Source organism: Symphalangus syndactylus, chromosome 5, assembly GCF_028878055.3.
Source record: "Symphalangus syndactylus isolate Jambi chromosome 5, NHGRI_mSymSyn1-v2.1_pri, whole genome shotgun sequence".
Taxonomy (NCBI): Eukaryota; Metazoa; Chordata; class Mammalia; order Primates; family Hylobatidae; genus Symphalangus; species Symphalangus syndactylus.
In genome coordinates this window covers 40,940,790-40,963,664 of record NC_072427.2, presented here as the reverse complement: position 1 = coordinate 40,963,664, position 22,875 = coordinate 40,940,790, and the positions used below count along the sequence as shown (strand labels likewise).

The 22,875-nt window shown below is 42.8% G+C and overlaps 1 protein-coding gene across 2 annotated transcripts in view; it reads right to left on the bottom strand.

Annotated features, from left to right (window-relative positions):
* Positions 1 to 21,574, bottom strand: part of CLPX (caseinolytic mitochondrial matrix peptidase chaperone subunit X) — a 38,086-nt gene extending 16,512 nt beyond the window's left edge. The window contains exons 1-5 of one of the 2 annotated variants that reach the window (XM_055278132.2): positions 21,009 to 21,574; positions 16,613 to 16,773; positions 15,493 to 15,610; positions 3,154 to 3,308; positions 570 to 729 (exon numbers count right to left, since the gene is read on the bottom strand). In XM_055278132.2, the coding sequence (XP_055134107.1) occupies positions 570 to 729; positions 3,154 to 3,308; positions 15,493 to 15,610; positions 16,613 to 16,773; positions 21,009 to 21,087 (673 nt within the window). In that variant the 5' untranslated portion in view covers positions 21,088 to 21,574. The remainder of the gene's footprint in view (positions 1 to 569; positions 730 to 3,153; positions 3,309 to 15,492; positions 15,611 to 16,612; positions 16,774 to 21,008) is intronic. The other variant, XM_055278133.2, reaches the window with a different exon arrangement.
* Positions 21,575 to 22,875: the final 1,301 nt, after the last annotated feature.

The following is a 22,875-nucleotide window of genomic DNA, read 5'->3' as shown; positions in this document are numbered from 1 at the left end:
TCAGAACCCATGCACATATAACTGAAAACATAAGTTGGTTTTTTTTTTTTGGAGATGGAGTCTTGCTGCCCAGGCTGGAGTGTGATGACATGATCTCGGCTCACTGCAACCTCTGCCTCCCAGGTTCAAGCGATTCTCCTGCCTCAGCCTCCCAAGTAGCTGGGATTACAGCCATGTGCCAGCCCACCTGGCTAATTTTTGTATTTTTAGTAGAGACGGGGTTTCACCATGCTGGCCAGGCAGGTCTCGAGCTCCTGACCGCAAGTGATCCCCCCGCCTCGGCCTCCAAACGTGCTGGGATTACCGGTGTAAGCCACCATGCCAGGCCTAAGAAATAATATTTACTTTAACTATAAGTTAATATATTCTGATATTTTCTATTCACATCTATCAAATTTTTAAAAAATGCTGTTGGCAAATGATTTCATGACACACTAATGGGGAATAACCTGCACTTTGAAAAATGCCACACTATATAAAAAACATTTTAAGAAGAAAGTGAGAGTTACAAATAAAGATTACTTTTAAGCATAGCAATCTCTATTTAGGTCAATTATCAAAAACGCTACCTCTTGGTGTTAATGATGTCTGCTTCTCAACCTCTGCTTGCTGTCTCAGATTAGCTGGGATATTATTATATATTCTCTTATAATGATTGTACACAGCAACTGAAAGCACCTTCTTAGCAAATGACTGGCCAACAACATACTTGTCGAGGTAGTTATAAATCTGAAAAATGATTAGGTATGAATAATTTAATATGAGCTATTATAAGCGCACACACATTAAAAAGTTATATACTAAGCATATTTGCTTACAGTTTTAAGTCTGAACAAAGACTCTCATTAAAAACAAAATGACAATACATTATATAGCAATGATTCAGAGGCCCTGAACACTAAATGAACAAAAACACAATTCATTTGTTCTCTAGCTTAACAAAGTATCACTGTACTCTACTAGTGTTATGCTAATTTCTATTCTATAAACAATGCTATCAATCTTTATTTTTTAATAACAAATTTAAAGTAACTTAGAATACATACACATGCCACCATGGTCTAAAAGTATCAACATTAATGTAAATCATTAAAATAAATCTATACCTGTCAATCAAATGAATAATATTCTTCACCAAGATAACATATTATAAAACTACCCTTTTCAGAAACAGGCATTATATAATCAAAAGCCATTATACTATCAGTATCTATGTGTTTTAATACATTTAGTTTTTTCTCAGATATTAACTTTCAAGCTACTCATTTATCTAAATGAGACTCTAAAAACTGTATTCTGTTTCTTTTTATTTTCTAAATATATATATATATTTTTTGATACAGGGTCTCACTGTGTCGCCCAGGCTGGTCTTGAACTCCTGGGGCTCAAGCAATCTTCCTGCCTTGGCTTCCCAAAGTGCCAGGATTATAGGCATGAGCCACCGGGCTCAGCCCTAAAAACTTTATTCTTAATAGTAGCTAAAGCTCTATTCTACAGTTGGTTATTGCCAACAGCTTGGAACCTGGGGTAAATTTTTTAAGTTTTTAGTGAATAGAAATGAAATGGTTGGTGAATTAATATTCACCAACTCCTGCCGGGCATGGTGGCTCACGACTGTAATCCCTGCACTTTGGGAGGCTGAGGCGGGTGGATCACTTGAGCCCAGGAGGTACAGACCAGCCTGGACAACATGGCGAAACCCTGTCTCTACAGAAATTAGCTGGGCATGGTGGCACACACCTGCAGTCCCAGCTACTGTGGAGGCTGAAGTGGGAGGATCACTTGAGCCCAGAGAGGTTAAGGCTGTAGTGAACCATGAGTGTGCCACTGCACTCCAGCCTGGGCAACAGAGTGAAACTCTGACTAAAAAATAAATAATTCAAAAACTTCTGAAAATAGTTAAACTGCCTGGAATTTTTTTTTTTTTTCCTCCCTCTTTCACCCAGACTGGAGTGCAGTGGCATGATCTCAGCTCACCGCAAGCTCCGCCTCCCGGGTTCATGCCATTCTCCTGCCTCAGCCTCCCGAGTAGCCGGGACTACAGGCGGCCGCCACCACGCCAGGCTAATTTTTTGTATTTTTTTAGTAGAGACGGGGTTTCACCATGTTAGCCAGGATGGTCTTGATCTCCTGACCTCCTGATCCACCCACCTCGGCCTCCCAAAGTGCTGGGATTACAGGTGTGAATCACCGCGCCTGGCCAAACTGCCTGGAATTTTAACTTACATGTCTAAAGTCTACATAAATTCATATAGAATATAAAGCCCAATATATTTTCCATTTTTTAAATGACAGATTCTTTAGTTGTTGACCATATACATTTTATTATAGTTTTAAACATCTTTATTCCTTACAAATTATACCAATGACATTAAATCTGTCACAGCACATTTGGAAGTAGAGACAAATGCACTGCTATCTAAACACAGTAGAAGAAAGATACACTGAGGCAGTGAGAAATAATCTAAGTGTGCAAACATCTGAGACACAGCCAGAACAGAAGGCACACAGCTAGGGTACAAGGGTTCCCAGTTCTCAAAAAGCACACACCAAGCACCCAATGGAGCTGGTGGTACATTCTGTTACGTCTCACAGGACCAAATCATACTCGGCCTGAGACTTCTAAAAAGAGTCCATACTACCAAAGCCACAGTGCTATACGGAGCAGCCCCGGCACATTGGCTATGAAAAAAACTACTCACTTATATTATTAGACTGAAGGCTGTTTTACCATAAAATAGACCAATTTAAGGGAGAAAATTACAGGCTTTTTTTTTTTTAAGGCTAGTCAAGTGGACCAGCCTAGGCTGGTGTTATTTAAGGGTCCATATGAACAAAAATAAATCAAAAGTTGCTTGCTCTATTGTAAAGATATTATTTCAGATTAACTTGGTATTAACAAGTTAACATTTTAATAATTATCTAGCCATATTTCACTGCTACTGAATACAGTAACCATAACATGGGAAAAAGCAACAGACCCCATATTTAAATTCCAAAAGGCAATAACAATTTAGCCACATATGGTCCATATTATGAACCTATAATACTTGTTTAGATACTAGTATTAGGATTCAGTGTAAACTTGGGAGAGGGAAGCAATGGAATGTTTTCAAGATAAAATACTTGTAAGACTGAGCTTAAGACTTATACCTTCTTAGGGGGAGGTGGTGGTTTCTGTTGGAATGCCAATTTTACAGCTTCTGCTGCTGACTCAGGTTCTTTAATTATGCTTTTCTTTGAGTCTGCTTCAGATAACACAACAAAAAAATGATGACACTTTTCACACTTGACAAAACGGGTGGATGCTGTAAAAGAAAACAGACATAAGTAGAGGGAAATAAAAAATAATTCCAATAGTGTTTAACCTTAAAGACTCCACTGTAAATGAAAGCTATGCACCTGACAAAAAGTAGACTTGCTGTTCAATCTACTTGCCACACAAACAGCCTCATTTATATACCAAGTATACTACAAAGATAGATGAGTTCAGTCAACTACCTTTTGCTCATTTCTATTAGGTTCTTTCATTTTGTGATATACTTCTTTAAAAGAAAAGATTGGGTGAAATTTTTCCAACTTTCCTTTAACTAAAAAAGATTTTTTTTTTCTTTTGGAGACGGAGTCTCGCTCTGTCGCCAGGCTGGAGTGCAGAGGTGTGATCTCGGCTCACTGCAACCTCTGCCTCCTGGGTTCAAGCAATTGTCCTGCCTCAGCCTCCCAAGTAGCTGGGATTACAGGGGTGCACCACCATGCCCAGCTAATTTTTGTATTTTTAGAAGAGACGGGATTTCACCATATTGGGCAGGATGGTCTTGATCTCTTCACCTTGTTATCTGCCCGTCTCCGCCTCCCAAAGTGCTAGGATTTACAGGCGTGAGCCACCGCACCTGGCCCACTAAAAAAGATTTTAAAACCTCTTTGAGAATATGGAGTAATCATCTATTTTATTGAAATACTTGAATGAACAAACTAAAAAAGTAAAATACAAGATTCATATATTTTTCCAATATTATAAAAAATTTCAAACATATACAGAAGTTGAAAGAGATAAATCTATTTTAATTCCTAAAAATGTAAAAAATGTATATTCTTTATTTACATTCTCTTAAACCCATGAGCATTTTTCGGGCATGGTGGCTCATGCCTGTAATCACAGCACTTTGGGAGACTGAGGCAGGTGGATCACCTGAGGTCAGGAGTTAGAAACCAGCCTGGCCAACATGATGAAACCCCATCTCTAATTGAAAAAAAAAAAAAAAAAAAAAATACAAAAATTAGCTGGCCGTGGTGGCAGACACCTGTAACCCCAGCTACTCGGGAGGCTGAGGCAGGAGAATCGCTTGAACCCAGGAGGTGGAGGTTGCAGTGAGCCGAGATTACGCCATTGCACTCCAGCCTGGGAGATACAGCAAGACTCCATTTCAGAAAAATATATATATATAATTATTTCATATCTTTCTTATTTTATCTTTATTCCACTAGTTCCTATTTCTCTGATCAAAAAACCACTAAGAAACTAACAAAATACTGCTTTCTCAGTCATACTGATTTGATTTAAAGATAATCATGCAGACTTTGAAAGCAATACAAAGGTAGTTTAAAGTGAGGATAAAAAGAGTTTCTCTTTTTTCTTTTAAAAATTTTTGGCCGGGCACGGTGGCTCACGCCTGTAATCCCAGCACTTTGGGAGGCCTAGGCGGACGGATCACGAGGTCAGGAGATTGAGACCTGGCTAACACGGTGAAACCCTGTCTCCACTAAAAATACAAAAATTAGCTGGGTGTGGTGGTGGGCACCTGTAGTCCCAGCTGCTCGGGAGGCTGAGGCAGGAGCATGGTATGAACCCGGGAGGTGGAGCTTGCAGTGAGCTGAGATTGCACCACTGCACTCCAGCCTGGGCCACAGAGTGAGACTCCGTCTCAAAAAAAAAAAAAAAAAAAAAAATTGGTGGATACACAGTGATGAGTTCATGTCCTTTGTAGGGACATGGATGAAGCTAGAAACCATCATTCTGAGCAAACTATCGCAAGGACAGAAAACCAAACACCACATGTTCTCACTCACAGATGGGAACTGAACAATGAGAACACTTGGACACAGGGTGGGGAACATCACACACCGGGGCCTGTCATGGGGTGGGGGGAGGGGGGAGGGATAGCATCAGGAGATATACCTAATCTAAGTGATGAGTTAACGTTGCTGCACACCAGTATGGCACATGTATACCTATATAACAAACCTGCACATTGTGCACGTGTACCCTAGAATTTAAAGTATAATTAAAAAAAACTTTGTGGATACACAGTGGATGAATACATTTATAAGGATTTCTCAATTCCAATGGATCAGCTACAGAATATCCTATGTTAAAGGTGGTTTATTTTTTCTTTTCTCTTTTTTTTTTTTTTGAGACAGGGTATCGCTCTGTTGCCCAGGCTGAAGTACAATGACGTGATCACTACTCACTGCAGTCTTGACCTCCTAAGCTCAAGCAATCCTCCCACCTCAGCCTCCTTGAGTATCCAGGACTACAGGCACGCGCCACCACGCCTGCCTACTTTTTTTTTTTTTTTTTTTGACACGGAGTCTTGCTTTGTTGCCCAGGCTGGAGTGCAGTGGCAGGATCTCGGCTCACTGCAAGCTCCGCCTCCCAGGTTCACGCCATTCTCCTGCCTCAGCCTCCCGAGTAGCTGGGACTACAGGCGCCTCTCGATCTCCTGACCTCGTGATCTGCCCGCCTCGGCCTCCCAAAGTGCTGGGATTACAGGCGTGAGCCACTGCGCCCGGCCGACACCTGCCTACTTTTAAAAATCTTCTGTAGAGACAAGGTCGCATGATGTTGCCCAGGCAGGTCTCAAACTCCTGGACTCGAGTAACCCTCCCACCTTGGCCTCCCAAAGTGCTTGGGATTACAAGCGTGACCCACTGAGGCCAGCCTACTCTTTCTTTTCAAAACATGGTTATAGGATGTTGGTGGGGTATAGTGGCTCACACCTGTAATCCCAGCACTTTGGGAGGCCAAGACGGGTGGATCACTTGAGCTCAGGAGTTCAAGACCAGCCTGGCCAACATGGTGAAACCCTGTCTCTACTAAAAATACAAAAACTAGCCAGGCATGGTAAATGCCTGTAAACCCAGCTACTCAGCAGGCTGAGGCAGGAGAATTGCTTGAACCTGGGAGGCAGAGGTTGCAGTGAGCCAAGATGGTGCCGATTGTGCCCTCTTATTATAAACAAAACTAATAAACATAAAAATAAACAACACATGGTTATAGAATGTAGATATATGGATATATACTTTTTTTTTTTTTGAGATAGAGTTTCGCTCTTGTTGCCCAGGCTAGAGTGCAATGGTGTGATCTCGGCTCACTGCAACCTTCGCCTCGCCTCCCGGGTTCAAGCAATTCTCTTGCCTCAGCCTCCCAAGTAGCTGGGATTACAGGCATGTGCCACCATGCCCGGCTAATTTTGTATTTTTTAGTAGAGATGGGGTTTGACCATGTTGGTCAGGCTAGTCTCAAATTCCTGACCTCAGGTGATCCGCCTGCCTCAGCCTCCCAAAGTGCTGGTATTACAGGCATGAGCCACCGCGCCCAGCGACTTTTTTTTTAAGAGCTGGTGTCTTGCTATGTTGTCCAGGCTGGCCTCAAACTTCTGTTCTCAAGGGATCCTCCCACCTCCCAAGTAGCTGGGTTTGGACATACATGCTTAACTCAGCCTAACCCTACTAATGGGTAACCAGGGACCTCAGAAAGCAATTTAGTAGAGAATCTCTTATAGATACAGGTGGCAAATACAAAGCTAGTATGTCTAAGTAATACATTTTTGTGTAACCCAACTAGAAAGAGAGAATTGCAGAGAAAAAAAAAATTTCACGGAATTTTTTTCCTTTGGGAAAATTTTAAATATAAATATCTATCCACAGATTATAGGGAAAACTGCACTAGCAAGCACACCTACGTCTTTACAAACTAATCTAAATGAAAAAAGTAGACAATTCCACATTAAAAAAACAACTTTAGGCTGGGCGCAGTGGCTCAGGCCTGTAATCCCAGCACTTTGGGAGGCCGAGGCAAGTGGATCACCTGAGGCCAGGAGTTCGAGACCACCCTGGCCAACATGGCGAAACCCTGTCTCTACTAAAAATACAAAAATTAGCCAGGTGTGGTGGCGGGTGCCTGTAATCCCAGCTACCTGGGAGGCTAAGGCAGGAGAATCCCTTGAGGGTTACCCGGGAGGCGGAGGTTGCAGTGAGCTGAGACCACGTCACTATACTCCAGCCTAGGCAACAGAACTCTGTCTCAAAAACAAACAAAAGCACTTCATTATCAATTCAATCAATTCTTGTGTTTCTGTTCTTCTTCCTTTTTTTTTTTTTTTTTTTGAAACGGAGTCTCATTCTGTCACCCAGGCTGGAGTGCAGTGGCACGATCTGGGCTCACTGCAACCTCCGCCTCCCGGGTGCAAGCAATTCTCCTGCCTCAGCCTCTGGAGTAGCTGGGACTACAGGTGCATGCCACCACACCCAGCTAATTTTTGTACTTTTAGTAGAGATGGGGTTTCACCATGTTGGCTAGGATGGTCTCGATCTTCTGATCTCATGAAACACCTGCCTCAGCCTCCCAAAGTGCTGGGATTACAGGCATGAGCCACTGTGCCTGGCCATGTTTCCGTTCTTAAACACAAGACTAATTAAAAACACATTCTGGGCCGGCCGAGGTGGCTCACGCCTGTAATACTAGCACTTTGGGAGGCTGAGGCAGGTGGATCACTTAAGGTCAGGAATTCAAGACCAGCCTGGCCAACATAGCGAACCCCTGTCGTTACTAAAAATATACAAATTAGCCAGGAGTGTTGTCTTGTGCCTGTAATCCTAGCAACTGGGGAGGCTGAGGCACGAGAATTGCGTGAACCTGGGAAGCGGAGGTTGTAGTGAGCTGGGATCACACCACTGCACTTCAGCCTGGGCAATAGAGCGAGACTCAGTCTCAAAAAAAAATTTTTTTTGGATAAATTCTAATAGCAAATTTTAAGGAATAAGAGGTTTCATCCATGTTTCCTATTTACTGATCACGTATAAACGCTTACCTAAAGAAAAAGATCAAGCTATTTGAAGCATCTGTGACTAACACAAGCCTAAGTAAATAATCACCACTTCCCATCAATGGGAAAGATAGTCACTGCCTTTATAATGATGAGGCACTAGTTTACAATTGTTACTGATGGTAAACAGGGCAAGGATTAAAGGGCAGAGAAGCCTCTGATCTAGTTCAGGCAGTGTGACAGGAAAATCTGGCCTGAGAGCACAAGTACAAAATATTTCTCTAAGGAAATTAGGTCAAAAGGAAAAGGATTAAACACCAACAAATCACATCCCTCTTTGCTCATTGTTGAAAGGTTGCTTCAATTTGACTTGAATATTTGCAACACAATTTTACACTGACATATTTTCAACATATCCCTAAATTCAAGGATTCAATGTTATTTATCAAAATGCTATTTTGAGAAAAAAAAATATAAGCATTGCAATGCACTTATGCACTTTTTTTTCTTTTTTTTGAGACGGAGTTTCACTCTTGTTGCCCAGGCTGGAGTGCAATGGCGCGATCTCAGCTCACCGCAACCTCTGCCTCCCAGGTTCAAGTGATTCTCCTGCCTCAGTCTCCCAAGTAGCTGGGATTACAGGCACGCGCTACCATGCCCAGCTACTTTTGTATTTTTAGTAGAGACGGGGTTTCTCCGTGTTGGTCAGGCTGGTCTCAAACTCCCGACCTCAGGTGATCCACCCGCCTCGGCCTTCCAAACTGCTGGGATTACAGGCATGAACCACCACGTCTGGCCAATGCATTTTTACTCCAAAAACAAGGGGCAAAAATCTAATTTTGTTAAGTTACCAGGAGATAAATTCTTTCCTTTAAACAGCTACTACAAGTATCCTATATTTCTTTATATAAAATTTTTTTGGTTTGGGAGGCTGAGGAGGGCGGATCACAAAGTCAGGAGTTCAAGACCAGCTTGGCCAAGATGGTGAAACCCCATCTCTACTAAAAATACAAAAAAACTAGCCAGGCGTGGTGGTGGGTGCCTGTAATCCCAGCTACTCAGGAGCCTGAGGCTGAGAACTGCTTCAACCCGTGAGGTGGAGGTTGCAGAGAGCCGCGATCACGCCACTGCACTCCAGCCTGGGCAATAAGAGCGAAACTCCGTCTGGGGGGGGAAAAAAAAGAAGGACAAAGGATTTAAATAGACACTTCTCCAAAGAAGACAGACAAATGGCCAATAAACATAAGAAAAGATTATCATTAGTCATTAGGGAAATGCAAATCAAAACCACAGTGAGTCCCGGGAGGTAGCAAAAACTCTCGGCACTTTGGGAAGCCAAGGCAGGAGGATTACTTGAGCCCAGGAGTTCCGGACCAGCCGGGGCAACATAAATGAGACCCTGTCTCTAGGGTGGCATTTGCCTGTAGTCTCAGCTATTCAGGATGCTGAGGTGGGAGGACAACTTGAACCCAGAAAGGTGAGGCTACTGTCAGCTATGATTGCGCCACTGCATGGTAGCCTGGGTGACAGAGCAAGGCCCTGTTTCTAAAAACAAAATAAAACCAAAAGAAGCCCATGATGAGATACCACTTCATATCCACTATGAATAAAGAAAGACAGGCTGGGGGCAGTGGCTCATGCCTGTAATCCCAGCACTCTGGGAGCCCGAGGCAGGAGGATCACCTGAGGTCAAGAGTTCAAGATCAGCCTGACCAACATAGTGAAATCCCGTCTCTACTAAAACTACAAAAATTAGCTGGGTGTGGTGGTGGGCACCTATAATCCCAGCTACTTGGGAGGCTGAGACAGGAGAATTGCTTGAATCTGGGAGGTGGAGGTTGCAGTGAGCCGAGATAGTGCCACTGCACTCCAACCTGGTGACAGAGCAAGACTCTGTCTCAAAAAAAAAAAAAAGAAAGAAAGACAAGTGGTAAAAAGGATGTGGAGAAACTGGAACCCTCATATTGCTGGTCAGATTGTAAAATGGTACAGCTGCTATGGAAAACAGTTTAGCAATTCTGTAGAAACTAAACAGTTACCACATGACCCAGCAATTCCACTCCTAAACATATACCCAAGAGAATCAGAAACACGTCCACACAAAAACTTGTACACAGATGTTCACAGGAGCATTATTCAGAACAGCCAACAAGCAGAAACAATGTAAATGTCCATCACCTGATGAATGTCTAAACAATGAAATATTATTCAGCCATAAAAAGCAGTGAAATACTGATATATGCTGCAAACTGGATAAACTTTAAAAACATGCTAAAGAAAATAAGGCTGGTATGAAATGCCACATATCATATAATTCCATTGTATGAGATACCCAGAGTAGACAAATGCATTGATAGAGAAAGTAGTTAATAGTTAACAGGGCTAGGAGGGGAGGAGGGTGGAGCGTGACTAAGGGCTACGGAGTTTCTTTCTGGGGTGATGAAAAATGTTCTGGAATTAGATAGTGGAGATGATCACTCAACTTGGTAAGTATCTTTTTTTCTTTTGAGACGAGACAAACTCTTGCTCTGTCGCCCAGGCTGGAGTGCAGTGGTGCGATCTCGGCTCACTGCAGCCTCCGCCTCCTGGGTTCAAGAGATTCTCCTGCCTCAGCCTCCTGAGTAGTTGGGACTACAGGCGTGCCCCACCACACAAGGCGAATTTTTTGTATTTTTATTAGAGACGGGGTTTCACCATGTTAGCCAGGCTGGTCTCGATCTCCTGACCTCGTGATCCACCCACCTTGGCCTCCCAAAGTGCTGGGATTACAGGGGTGAACCACCATGCCAGGCCTTTTTTTTTTTTGAGACGGAGTCTCGCTCTGTCACCCAGGCTGGAGTGCAGTGGCGTGATCTCGGCTCACTGCAACCTCCGCCTCCCGGGTTCAAGCAATTCTCCTGTCTCAGCCTCCCAAGTAGCTGGGATTACAGGTGCATGCCACCAAGCCCGGCTAATTTTTGTATTTTTAGTAGAGATGGGGTTTCACCATGTTGGTCAGGCTGGTCTTGAACTCCCGACCTCATGATCTGCCCGCCTCGGCCTCCCAAAGTGCTGAGATTACAGGCATGAGCCACTGTGCCGGGCCACAACTTGGCAAATATTTTAAAACCACTGAAGATGAATTGCATGGTATATGAATGATGATATCTCAAACAAATTTTTAAAAGGAAAGGATTAGGCCCACATGTACAGCTGTCCCTTGGCACACATAGGAGACTAGTTCTAGGACCACCCACATATAACCAAATCTATGCATACTCAAGTCCTGCAGTTGGCCCTGTGGAACCCACACATATGAAAAGTTAGCGCCTCATATATGCTGGCCATATGTGTTTGGCTGAATAAATGCTAGGTATAAGTGGGCCTGAGCAATTCAAACCCGCTGTTCAAGAGTCAACTACATTAACATACACAGCTCTCAAAACATTGCATACTGAAAACAAGCAATTTGCAAAAATATGAATATGCTATTTATACTTTTAAAAAAATCACATGTTCAATGAAGATATGTTATAGAACTTCAGCTTCATCTATCAGGGTCTATTCTTTTCTCATAAAGAAGGATCTATATATATGCATTCCTCAAGTAATTAAAAATAATTAAAATTACAAAAAAGTAGACAATTACTTAAACAGGCCATTCACAAAAGAATTACAACTGACCAAAAAGCATATAAAAAGATGTTTACAAACTAGTATCCAAATAAATGCAGACTTAAAATGCAGGCCAGGCATGGTGGCTCATGCCTGTAATGCCAGCACTTTGGGAGGCCGAGGCGGGTGAATCACCTGAGGTCAGGAATTCGAGACCAGCCTGGCCCACAAGGTGAAACCCTGTCTCTATTAAAAATACAAAAATTAGCCTGGCATGGTGGCGGGCACCTGTAATCCCAGTTACTCGGGAGGCTGCGGCTGAGGCACCTTGAATCCAGGTGGCGGAAGTTGCAGTGAGCTGAGATCGAGCCACTGCACTCCAGCCTGGGTGAGAACAGCGAAACTCTGCCTCAAAAAAAAAATAGAAACAAAAAACAAACAAAAAAGCAGGCTGAGTATCCCTTAACCAAAATGCATGGGACCAGAAGTGTTTCAGAGTTCAAATGTTTTCAGGTTTTGGAATATTCACAGAAATACACTGGTTAAGCACCCCTACATGAAATTTGAAATCTGAAATGCTCCAATGGAACATTTCCTTTAAGCGTCATGACGCACTTAAAAGGATTTCAGAGCATTTTGAATTCCAGATTTTCAGACTATGGATGCTCAACCTGTTAGTAACCTGAGATCAAATAAAACTCTCTTTAGGACTATGAAGACCCAACTTTTAATGATCAGACACAGAAGGATTCAAAAGGATGCATTCTGAAAAGACTTTTATTATGGGTACACAAAACTAAGGGAGGAGGGGCTCACTGCACTGCTAGGGCCTACAAATAGTTACAGAGGACAGGGACAGTGTCATGATCATCTGCATATTTTCTGAGCCTAGTGATGTCTGAATCAACACATTTGCTATTAATTTTGCACATAAGTGTGTGCTCTTTTTTTATTCTTTCCTTCTACATTTTCTACTCCTATATCACCACCCACAATTAGAATTCTCAAAGCGAACAGGCCTCAGCCTTGAATTGATTACACTAAAGTAGTGTTTCCACACTTGGTCTAACTAATAATATACAGATACTACTAACACACAAATTCTAGGACCCGATCCCACATCTACAGAATCTTAATCTCTAGGGAAGGAGTTTGGGAATCTCTAAGTTTAACAGTCACCTTTAGTGACTAATACAACTTGGCAAGTTTTGGAAAGAATGCATAGAAGGAAAATAAATTTAATCCCAAGAGGAGCTAGTTTACTCCTAAAGAATCTCCAGATGGGTGAATAGCAAATCTTCACTGCTATGTGACCTTGAATGAGTTACTTAAACTTGCTAAATCTCAATTTGTTCATTTATAAAAAGGAGAATACTCTTTGTTCTGGCAAAATTAAGGTTGCAAGAATAAAACTATGTATGTTGGCATTTATTAAATATTAGTTTCTTTCCTTTTCTACTCTAAGAAATTATTCTTTTTCCTTTTTTTTTTTTTTTTTTTGGAGACGGAGTTTCACTCTTGTTTCCCAGGCTAGAGTGCAGTGGTGTGATCTCAGCTCACTGCAGCCTCTGCTTCCTGGGTTCAAGTAATTCTCCTGCCTTGGCTTCCTGAGTAGCTGGGATTACAGGTGCCCGCCACCACGTCCAGCGAATTTTGTATTTTTAGTAGAGATGGGGTTTCACCACGTTGGCCAGGCTGGTCTTGAACGCCTCACCTCAGGTGATCCGCCTACCTCAGCCTCCCAAAGTGCTGGGATTACAGGCGTAAGCCACTGCGCCTGGCAACAAATTATTCTTTAGGTCTGTAAAGGTTGAAATGTTTCTTTGAAGAAAAAAAAGGAGGAAAATTTCTTGATTAAAATAAAAGACACTGACCTTATAAACAGAACAATTTTCAGCCTCTGTATAATTTTATTATATCACATCAAATTTGTTTAGAAGGTTTTATCATCCAGTTCTATTTTTTTTTTTTTTTTGAGATGGAGTTTCACTCTGTCACCCAGACTAGAGAAGTGCAGTGGTGTGATTTTGGCTCACCATGACCTCCACCTCCCAGGTTCAAGCAATTCTCCTGTCTCAGCCTCCCAAATAGCTGGGACTTCAGATGCACGCCACCATGCCCAGCTAATTTTTGTATTTTTAGTAGAGACAGGGTTTCACCATGTTGAGCAGGCTGGTCTCAAACTCCTGACCTCAAGTGATCAGCCCGCCTCGGCCTCCCAAAGTCCTGTGATTACTGGTGTGAGCCACAGCGCCCGGCCCACTTTCATTTTATGTAGTGATCCAAATTAAATTTTGTTCAGAACCCCTAATATTCCAGCTATGGGATGGAGCTACTTTAAGTCTTTCCAGTACATAAAAACACACTACATCTAGTAACTTTTCATATCGTGGCCAATTACGGTTAATGGTAAGTGTGAAATTGTAACCAAAGTCTCAATATTAGGGTTAGGAGATAGACAATACTCTCTAGCCAACCATCAGACACTGAAGTCTTACAATCTTGAAGCTTTCTTCAATTGCATTGTATAGGAAGGCTGACATGGTGGTACAATTCATTACCATTAACTCTAAATTATGTAAGTAATGAGTTTTTTGATTATTTGATTCATTAATGAAAATATCTGTAGTAGAATCTTTGCATTTCGGAGAGTTACTGACACTAACGGCAAAAGTAGGATAGATGATTTTTTTCCTTCTTTTTCTCTTTTTTTGAGACATGGTCTTGCTTTGTCGCCAAGGCTGGAATTCAATGGCTGGCTCGCTGCAGCCTCACCTCCCAGGCTCAAGCGATCCTCCTACCTCAGTCCCTAAGTAGCTGGAACTATAGCCATGCACCACCATGCCTAGCTAATTTTATTTTTTTATACATATGGGGTTTTCCCATGTTGCTCAGGCTGGTTTTGAACTTCTGGGCTCAAGCACTCTGCCTACCTCAGCCTCCGAAAGTGCTGGGATTACAGGTGTGAGTCACTGTGCCCAGCCCTGATTTCTTCCTTCTCTGAGTGTCTGAATCATTAATAATTATCAGATGCTTCCCAGAATTGAGGGCTTGCCTCCTTTGGTAAGTACTAAGGGAAACTACCTTAATATATGAATGACTGGCCTTCCCAGCCATGTGAGATACTCAATATATATTTGAAGAACATAGTAATAAATACAGAATAAATAAGTCTTGGTTCTCCTATAGTCTAATGATCACATCCAGAAATTCACAAAATCTAATTTGAAATAAACACAAGTAAGCAAAATAAAGAAGCAAATGTTTTTCTTAAATTATCTCTTACACAACAGTGCAAAGTATTACCAGTCCTGAGGATTTTCTAGTATATGGTGAACATAAGAGAGAATCAGGTAAGCTCATACAATTTACATATAATTTATATAACATACAAAGTCACATACATTTATCTATTTCATATAATCCATATTTCTACACATTTAATACAATTTATATATATACATATGTATATATATATATAATTTTTTTTTTTTTTTTTTTTGAGACAGGGTCTCTGTCACCCAGGATGGGGTACAGTGGCATGACCATGGCTCACTGCAGCCTCAACCTTCTTAAAAGAAGTAGCTAGGACCACAGGTATGCACCACCATACCCGGCTTTTTTTTTTTTTTTTTGTAAAGACAGGTGTCTCAACATGTTGCCCAGGCAGGTCTTGAACTCCTAGGCTCAAGGGCTCCTCCCATCTCCTCCTTCCAAAGTGCTGCGATTATAGGCATAAGCCATTTGCGCCTGGCCTATATTTATACATTTTACATAATTTACATATTTTTATACATTTAATAATTTATAGAAAATGTAGAGAAAAAAGAACAGTAGAAGATGTAATACTTACACACAAAGGTCTCTACATGTGTGCACAAGTCACCACATTTAGGACAGCGCAGCTGGTTTCCACCTTTCCCAGAATTCCCAGAGCCTGATTTCTTACTACTTCCCTCACTTGCTGATTTCTAACGTTTATGAAGGAGAAAAAAGGAAGAGTGTCAATTATTAGTTTCAGGCAACCAATTTAAATATAAACAATACTGTTTGTAATTAATTTTATAATTTTCTATATTTCTAGGATGAAATTATTAGTATATTTTATAATTCTATTACTGGTGTCAGAAGATCTATTTACTTCAAAAATCAAATCAGTTCTAGTAAATACATGTATATCTGTAGTCCTCCTTTGTATAACATGTGCCAATATATATAATAAATAGCTTTCATTCAATGACTCAGGCACTAGAAAATTTACTAAGGGTAAAAAACTACACTTCAATGAAATTGAATCAGAAGTTACTATCATGGTAGGTAGTGACTCTGACTATTCTGAGATCTAACTTTTCTTATCTCTAAAATGGGAATAATTTTACCCACATCAGAGTCACTGTTAAGGTTAAGTATGGATATGTAAGTGCCTCACATTTTGTCTAACATATAAAATTAACTCAAGTGTTAGTCAAATTCACATAATGAAAAAAACTGGTAAGTCACTGACCCAATACAACTACCAACATAAGTTATACTAGCTACAACATAAAGTTATACCAGAAATATGAAATTTTTAGGCTACCAGTGTAGCCCACCATTAAGTTATACCACAAATCTGAAATTTTTAGGTAGAGGATAAAGTGAGGTCTATACTGTCATGAGTTGTAAGAATTATATGAAAGCAGGAAATGATGGCTATTCCTAATTCAATACTACTGACTAACAGTCATTTAATGACACTTCTTTACTACTTTGGGGTGTTAGAAATTTTAATTACTGCTTACTATGTGCAATCCTTATAAAAGTATTTTAAGGTTCAAAATGAAACATCTAATTACATAAAATTATTCAGATCATTTTAGCTATCTCATATTTCCTATAGAAAATATATAAGCCCGTAAGAGACAGTACTATTATATTTTTTTAAAGGAGGGAACTCACAATGTGTACAGGTGCCAGTAAGATAAAATAATTACCTTATTTCCATCTCCAGAACCATCTTTACTTATCCCATCTTTTGAGGCAAAGTATGCTGGTGTTTCTGTAAAGGATCTAAGAGGAGCTCTTCGCAGAATCTGAGTTTCAAATGTCCCAAGCCTTCCTAAAACTGACATACGAATGCGACCACCAGAAATACCTGAAAATAAAAGGAAATCTACATCAAATATAGACATGCCTCAATAAATCCCCTGGAAACAAAAATTCCTTGAGCATAAAGGAGGTTGAAAAAAAGCTATCATTTTCACAGCAGTAGTATAAACTGAGAGAAAAAAATGACACCAACAGAGGCAAAGTCCTTTCAAAAACAGGCCAGCAGGTCTGGGCCTCTGAAAGATTCTAAATAAATAAAGGTGTTTCTTTCTGTATGTGTCCTTTGGAAGTAAGTAAGGCAAGATCACCCACGTCATAACTTTTTCAAAGTTTGAATGGACTTCAACATCTGCCTCACCTGTAAGATTTTGAAAAAGGCTATTTATGCCCTATATTCTTATTATTTCTACCAATGAGAATAAACATCTGACAGCAACTCGTCTGTTATTATAGAAGAATACTATCTGGGCCAGGTGTGGTGGCTCACCCCTGTAATCCTAGCATTTTGGGAGGCCAAGGCAGGCAGATCACTTGAGGTCAGGAGTTCAAAACCAGCCTGGCCTACATGGTGAAACCCCATCTCTACTAAAAATAAAAAAAAATTAGCCAGGCATGGTAGTGGGCGCCTTTAATCCCAGCTACTCGGGAGGCTGAGGCAGGATAATCGCTTGAACCCGGGAGGCGAAGGTTGCAGCGAACTGAAGTCGTGCCACCACACTCCAGCCTGGGTGACAGAACGAGACTCCATCTCAAAAAAAAAAAAAAAAAAATCTGTATCAATGGAAACAAACTTCAAACGTTCTTTAAGGCCAGGCGCGGTGGCTCATGCCTGTAATCCCAGAGTTCAAGACGAGCCTGGCCTACATGGTGAAACCCTGTCTCTACTAAAAATACAAAAATTAGCTGGGTGTGCTGGCAGGCATCTGTAATCCCAGCTACTCAGGAGGCTGAGGCAGGCGAATTGCTTGAACCCAGGAAGCAGAGGTTGCAGTGAGCCAAGATTGTGCTACTGCACTCCAGCCTGGGCAACAGAGGGAGACTCTGTCTCAAAAACAAAAGAAAGAAATTCTTTAAAAAATTGTGTTATTCCACTTATATGTGGTACTTAGAAGGCAAAATCATAGAGACAATGAGTAGAATGGCAGTTCCTGGGGGTTGGGGAAAATGGAGAGTTATTGTTGTAATGGGTACAGAGCTTCAGTTTTACAAGATGATGGCAATGGTTGCACAGTATCAATGTACTTAATACTACCAAACTATACACTAAAAATAGTTAAGTCTTGTAAATCTTATATGTATCTTACCACAATAAAAAAAATTGAAGGAGCCAGGTGTGATGGCTCACGCCTGTAATCCCAGCACTGGAGGTTGAGGTGGGTGGATCACTTGAGGTCAGGAGTTTAAGACCAGCCTGGCCAACATGGTGAAACCCTGTCTCTACTAAAGATACAAAAAGTAGCCAGGCATGGTGACAGGTGCCTGTAATCCCAGCTACTTGGGAAGCTGAGGAAGGGGAATCTCTTGAACGAGGCAGAGGTTGCAGTGAGCCGAGATGGCACCACTGCACTCCAGCTTGAGCAGCAGAGTCTCTGTCTCAAAAAAAAAAAAAAAAGACAGAAAAAGAAAAAGTAATTGAGGGAAAGTGACAGATGCAATCAAAATGACCATTCACCAATCATAAAATCCTCATAAAAATGATAAAGCTCTGTAGCAAACTAATTGGGGTTTCTAACACTTTTTGTGCCATGAACCCCTTGAGCAGTCTGGTGAAGCCTCTGAATAGATCTCGTCTCAGAATAATATTTTTAAATGTATAAAATAAAATACATAACAAAGGAAACAAATTATAATGAAATAGTTATCAAAAAATTTTTAAAATATGCCTATTAACAAGCAAAATTAAATAAGATCTAACAGCTTTTTAAATAATTACTATGATTTCAAAGTAGTAAAAAGTATGAGCAATATTCTGAAATATCAGCAACTATAATGTGATATGAAAATATTTCTGATTCTGATTGATGACAAATTCACAGACACTTCTAAGACTACTGTGGATGTGTTGCCTATATTCATAGGCTAAGGAAACGTGTTTCAGTAAGAGCTTAGTGAAAATAAAGTTCACAGAATCTCTGAATTCTATCCAAGGACCCTTTGGAGGCCTGTAAACCTCAGGTGAAGAAGCTCTGAAAGCCAAAAAAGAGAAGTATTTCTGTAAAGTATATTTCACCAGATTACCTGGCAGCAACCAGAAAAGACAATTTAAGTTTCACTATTTACAGAACTTTATCATACAGACAAAGCTTTCTAAATTTCAGAACAACTGTTTTTAAAAAGAAATACTAGTCTGGGTGCGGTGGCTCACGCCTGTAATCCCAGCACTTTGGGAGGCTAAGGCGGGTGATATCCTAGGGTCCAGGAGTTGGAGTCCAGCCTGACGAACATGGCAAAATCCCATCTCTACTAAAAATACAAAAAATTAGCCAGGCATGGTAGCGGGCGCCTGTAGTCCCAGCTACTTGGGAGGCTGAGGCAGGAGAATGGTGTGAACCCGGGAGGCGGAGCTTGCAGTAAGCTGAGATCTCGCCACTGCACTCCAGCCTGGGCGACAGAGCAAGACTCTGTCTCAAAAAAAAAGAAAAAAATAAGACAGATAGAAAGACAGATAGAAGATGGAAAGAAAGACAGAAAGGAAAGAAAGACAAGAAGGAAGGAAGGAAGGAGAGAGAAAAGAAAAGAAAAAAGAAAGTTGTTTTGAAAAGAAAAAAAAAACTGCCTATGTCCTATGATTCAAAAGTGTTCACGGACTATTGGCTAGAACAGATCAATAACACTTTCAAAGAAGCCGTCCCTGACCAAAGAGAACACACACATACTTCATCCACCCACTGGAAACTATTATTCTTTGTCTACTCCACTAGATTTAAACATGAGGGTGAGGACTTATTCACCACTCTGCCTCCAGCACTAAAAGAAGGCCTGACACACAGTGGGCCCTCGACAAATATTAATATATGTCAGACAGATGGATTAAAAATATGTCACTTTAAAGTGTTTGCAAATCGAATTCCTGGAATCGGGACATCTACTGGTTGAGGCTTAACATTGATTTAAGATTAAATTCACTACCTTACATTTATGTATCATTTTACAAAATGCTTCTGCCCACATTACCTCATTCAATCCCTCCTTCTGTAGTAAAGAAACTGGAAGATATATTTAGTAAACAATAAGGATTTTATAATTGGCTTAAAAGTTAGATAAAAGGGGCCTTTTTAAACATCCATCCAAGGGTCATAAACCGATAAGCCAGAATAAAACGAATTTGTCTAGAAGTCAGTCATTATAACAGGATCTAGCCTCGTCGTCTGACATCCACAGATTTGAGGAAGAGAAAAAAAAGTTTATTTTCCAGACTCTCTTGGCTGGGGCGCCATTCTTTCACAGCTTCAGATAAACAGAAAGAAAAGGTAAACAACATGCGCCACTCTTAGGAAACTACCTCCCGGTCAAGTTGGGAAAGCCAGCAAAGGACTGCTGAAACACCCAAGTACTTCCGAACCAACTCCTGCGGGACCTCTCCCCATCTCTCCCGCCGCTGTCCTGCGGGACCTCTCCCCATCTCTCCCGCCGCTGTCCTGCGGGACCTCTCCCCATCTCTCCCGCCGCTGTCCTGCGGGCCCCGGGGCTTGCCTGACGCCGGGAAGTATTGTGAACCTTGTTTATGTCCCAGTGTCTGGGCCGCACAGTGACAGTAACATCTCGGGTATCGCGCGGCTTGCGTCTGGGACGGCCAGCTGGGTGCCCCGAGTCCTGGGGACCCTAGTAGGGGCAGATTCTCAGCCGAGCCCCTCCTGGAGCCCCCAGCGGGCCCGAGGGGGATCCCGGCCAGGCTGCGGAAGAAGAGCCGCAGCCGTGGCAGGCGGCGGTCCCCGGCAGGGCTGAGTGGGATCTGGAGACATTTTTTAATAAGAGGAGCATTTTGTGCCTCTTTTAGGGTTTCTACGAAGTGGCCGCATTCCGGCCCCAAAGTCAGCAGGCCTGAAAGCGCGCAGGCAGGCGCGTGGGAAGAAGTTTACTTCCAATTTGAGCAACGGCTGCTCCAGAGGTTGGCAGAGCCCCATTCCGCGGGGAAAGTGGTGGGTGCCGGGCAAAGCGCCGCGCATTCCCTCACACTCCCCAGGTGCATCAGGCCTCGTGCCCTCCCCAGGGCCCCCAGCCATCGGTCAGTCCACCCCCTCCCCCAAGGCTGAGGGCTCAGGAGCGGCACTATTTCGTTACCTCTCTGCGCGGAGGCGAGTGAGGAGGTGATGAGCCGGGCGGCAGCCGCGCCGCAAGTACAAGCACCGCAGCTGGGCATCTCCGCGGGGCCTAGGCCGGGGCTTTGCCCCCTGAGGACCTCCGGGTCACAGTGCCGTGAATCCTACTCGCAAGGCGCGCTGACTCGGTTTCGAACCCTTCCGCGGGCCCTAGACCCCGTGCAGAGTTCACCTGCCCGGCGGCCAGGCCTTCACGCTTCTATGCCCCACAGCCGTCTATTCACCAGAGTAGACACCCAACCCTCCCTCCCTTCCCCTCCTTCTCCTTCTTCCCCCACCCCCAGCCTACTGGGCCCGGGGAGCTTGCGCGCGCCTGCGCCCTAGGCCCGGGGAGGGGGCGGAGGGCGTGGGCACGCGCCGTGTGTGCGTGCTGGTAAAGCTACGTGAGGCGAAGGCGAGAGGGTGGTGCCCTGGGCGCCAATGAGTGCCCTACGGCAAGCGTCTAGCCCCAACTGGGGCGACTACAGGTCCCGACGCTCAAGGTTGCCAAAAGCCCTTTTATCCTAAAGTTGAAAGGTTTTGCAATAGACGCGGAGAGATGCATGCCGGGACTTGTAGTCCCGAGTCGTCATAGTCGAGCTCTTTTTCCGGTCACTTCTAGGGGCGGCCGGGAAGATCAAGGTGAGGCTGGTTGCTTAACCCTCCACGGGGGAAGTCTCTAAAGTGCCTTGGTAGCCGCTAGATGCTTCAGATTCACTAAATTTCTTCCCCCGGGATTCCACATCCTGGGTTCCTTATCTTCTCATTCTCCTTAGTTTGATCACTTGTAACATGGAGATGGTATTGTCAGTTCCCTGAGCAACAACTGTTAGTTGGTAACAGCTCCCTCCCCTTGTTCTTTCAGGCCTCGTGATGATAAAGCTTCGAGCTGTTGCTAGTCCGTGGGTGCTTTAAAGTCTTGAGGGTTTTCTTTTCTTTCTTTCTTTTTTTTTTTTTAATTTAGTAAAGATGAGGTCTCCATATGTTGCCCAGGCTGGTCTCGAACTCCTGGGCTCAAGTGATCCTCTCGCCTCGCCCTCCCAAAGTGCTGGGATTACAGGCGTGAGCCACCACGCCCGGCTGGTTTTCTTAAACCTAATCACATCCTAGTAAATACTCCCTTCATTAAACCCTTTTCTGTTAGGCTTTGTTTGAACCCTCTTACAGGGCTTGCTTCTGCACAGCTAAACAGATGGACCAGCTGCACAAGATGGAGGATGGTGACAAGTGACTCACGCCCTTGTCTCATCTGGGTTAGTGCCAGACTGAGTATTTACGTTGTGTATGAGATTCTGATTAACTTTGAACCCCAGAGAAATTGCCAAGTGAACTTAGGTGCCTTTATTTCTGAGCTTTGGGGGTGCGGATGGGGAGGCAGCAAAGGGAGAGGCAAGACCAGGTCACACAAGTCAGTAAGCCCTCATCAATCTCCATCCAGTCAAGAGAAATATGGCTTCTAGCTCCCTGTGTCTAGCTGTGAGAAGGGCCATTGGCCTTGGCCCAGGCCACAATTTTTTCTCTCTCTTTGGAGAGGTGACTCCTGGTACTCCCTCAGCATAAAGTGGCAGAGACCAGAAGAGAGCCCACGTCTTCCCTCACCAAGACCTTGGCCTTCCTCCCCTGAGTCCATTAATAGAATTTTGAGAGAGGAGAGTCTCCAGTGTTCCCTCAATCCAGTGTTTCAAACTATGTTCCCAGAATTTCTCAGAAGCTATAGCTTTGTAGTAGAGGTGAAGGAACCAAGTAGATGGACCTTCCCTGCCAACTCCGCCATGCCACCCCAAAATCAACCACAGCAGCTCTGCCTTGAACTGTTTCATTACTGGGGTTTTGTTTGAAAATAGTTCTGC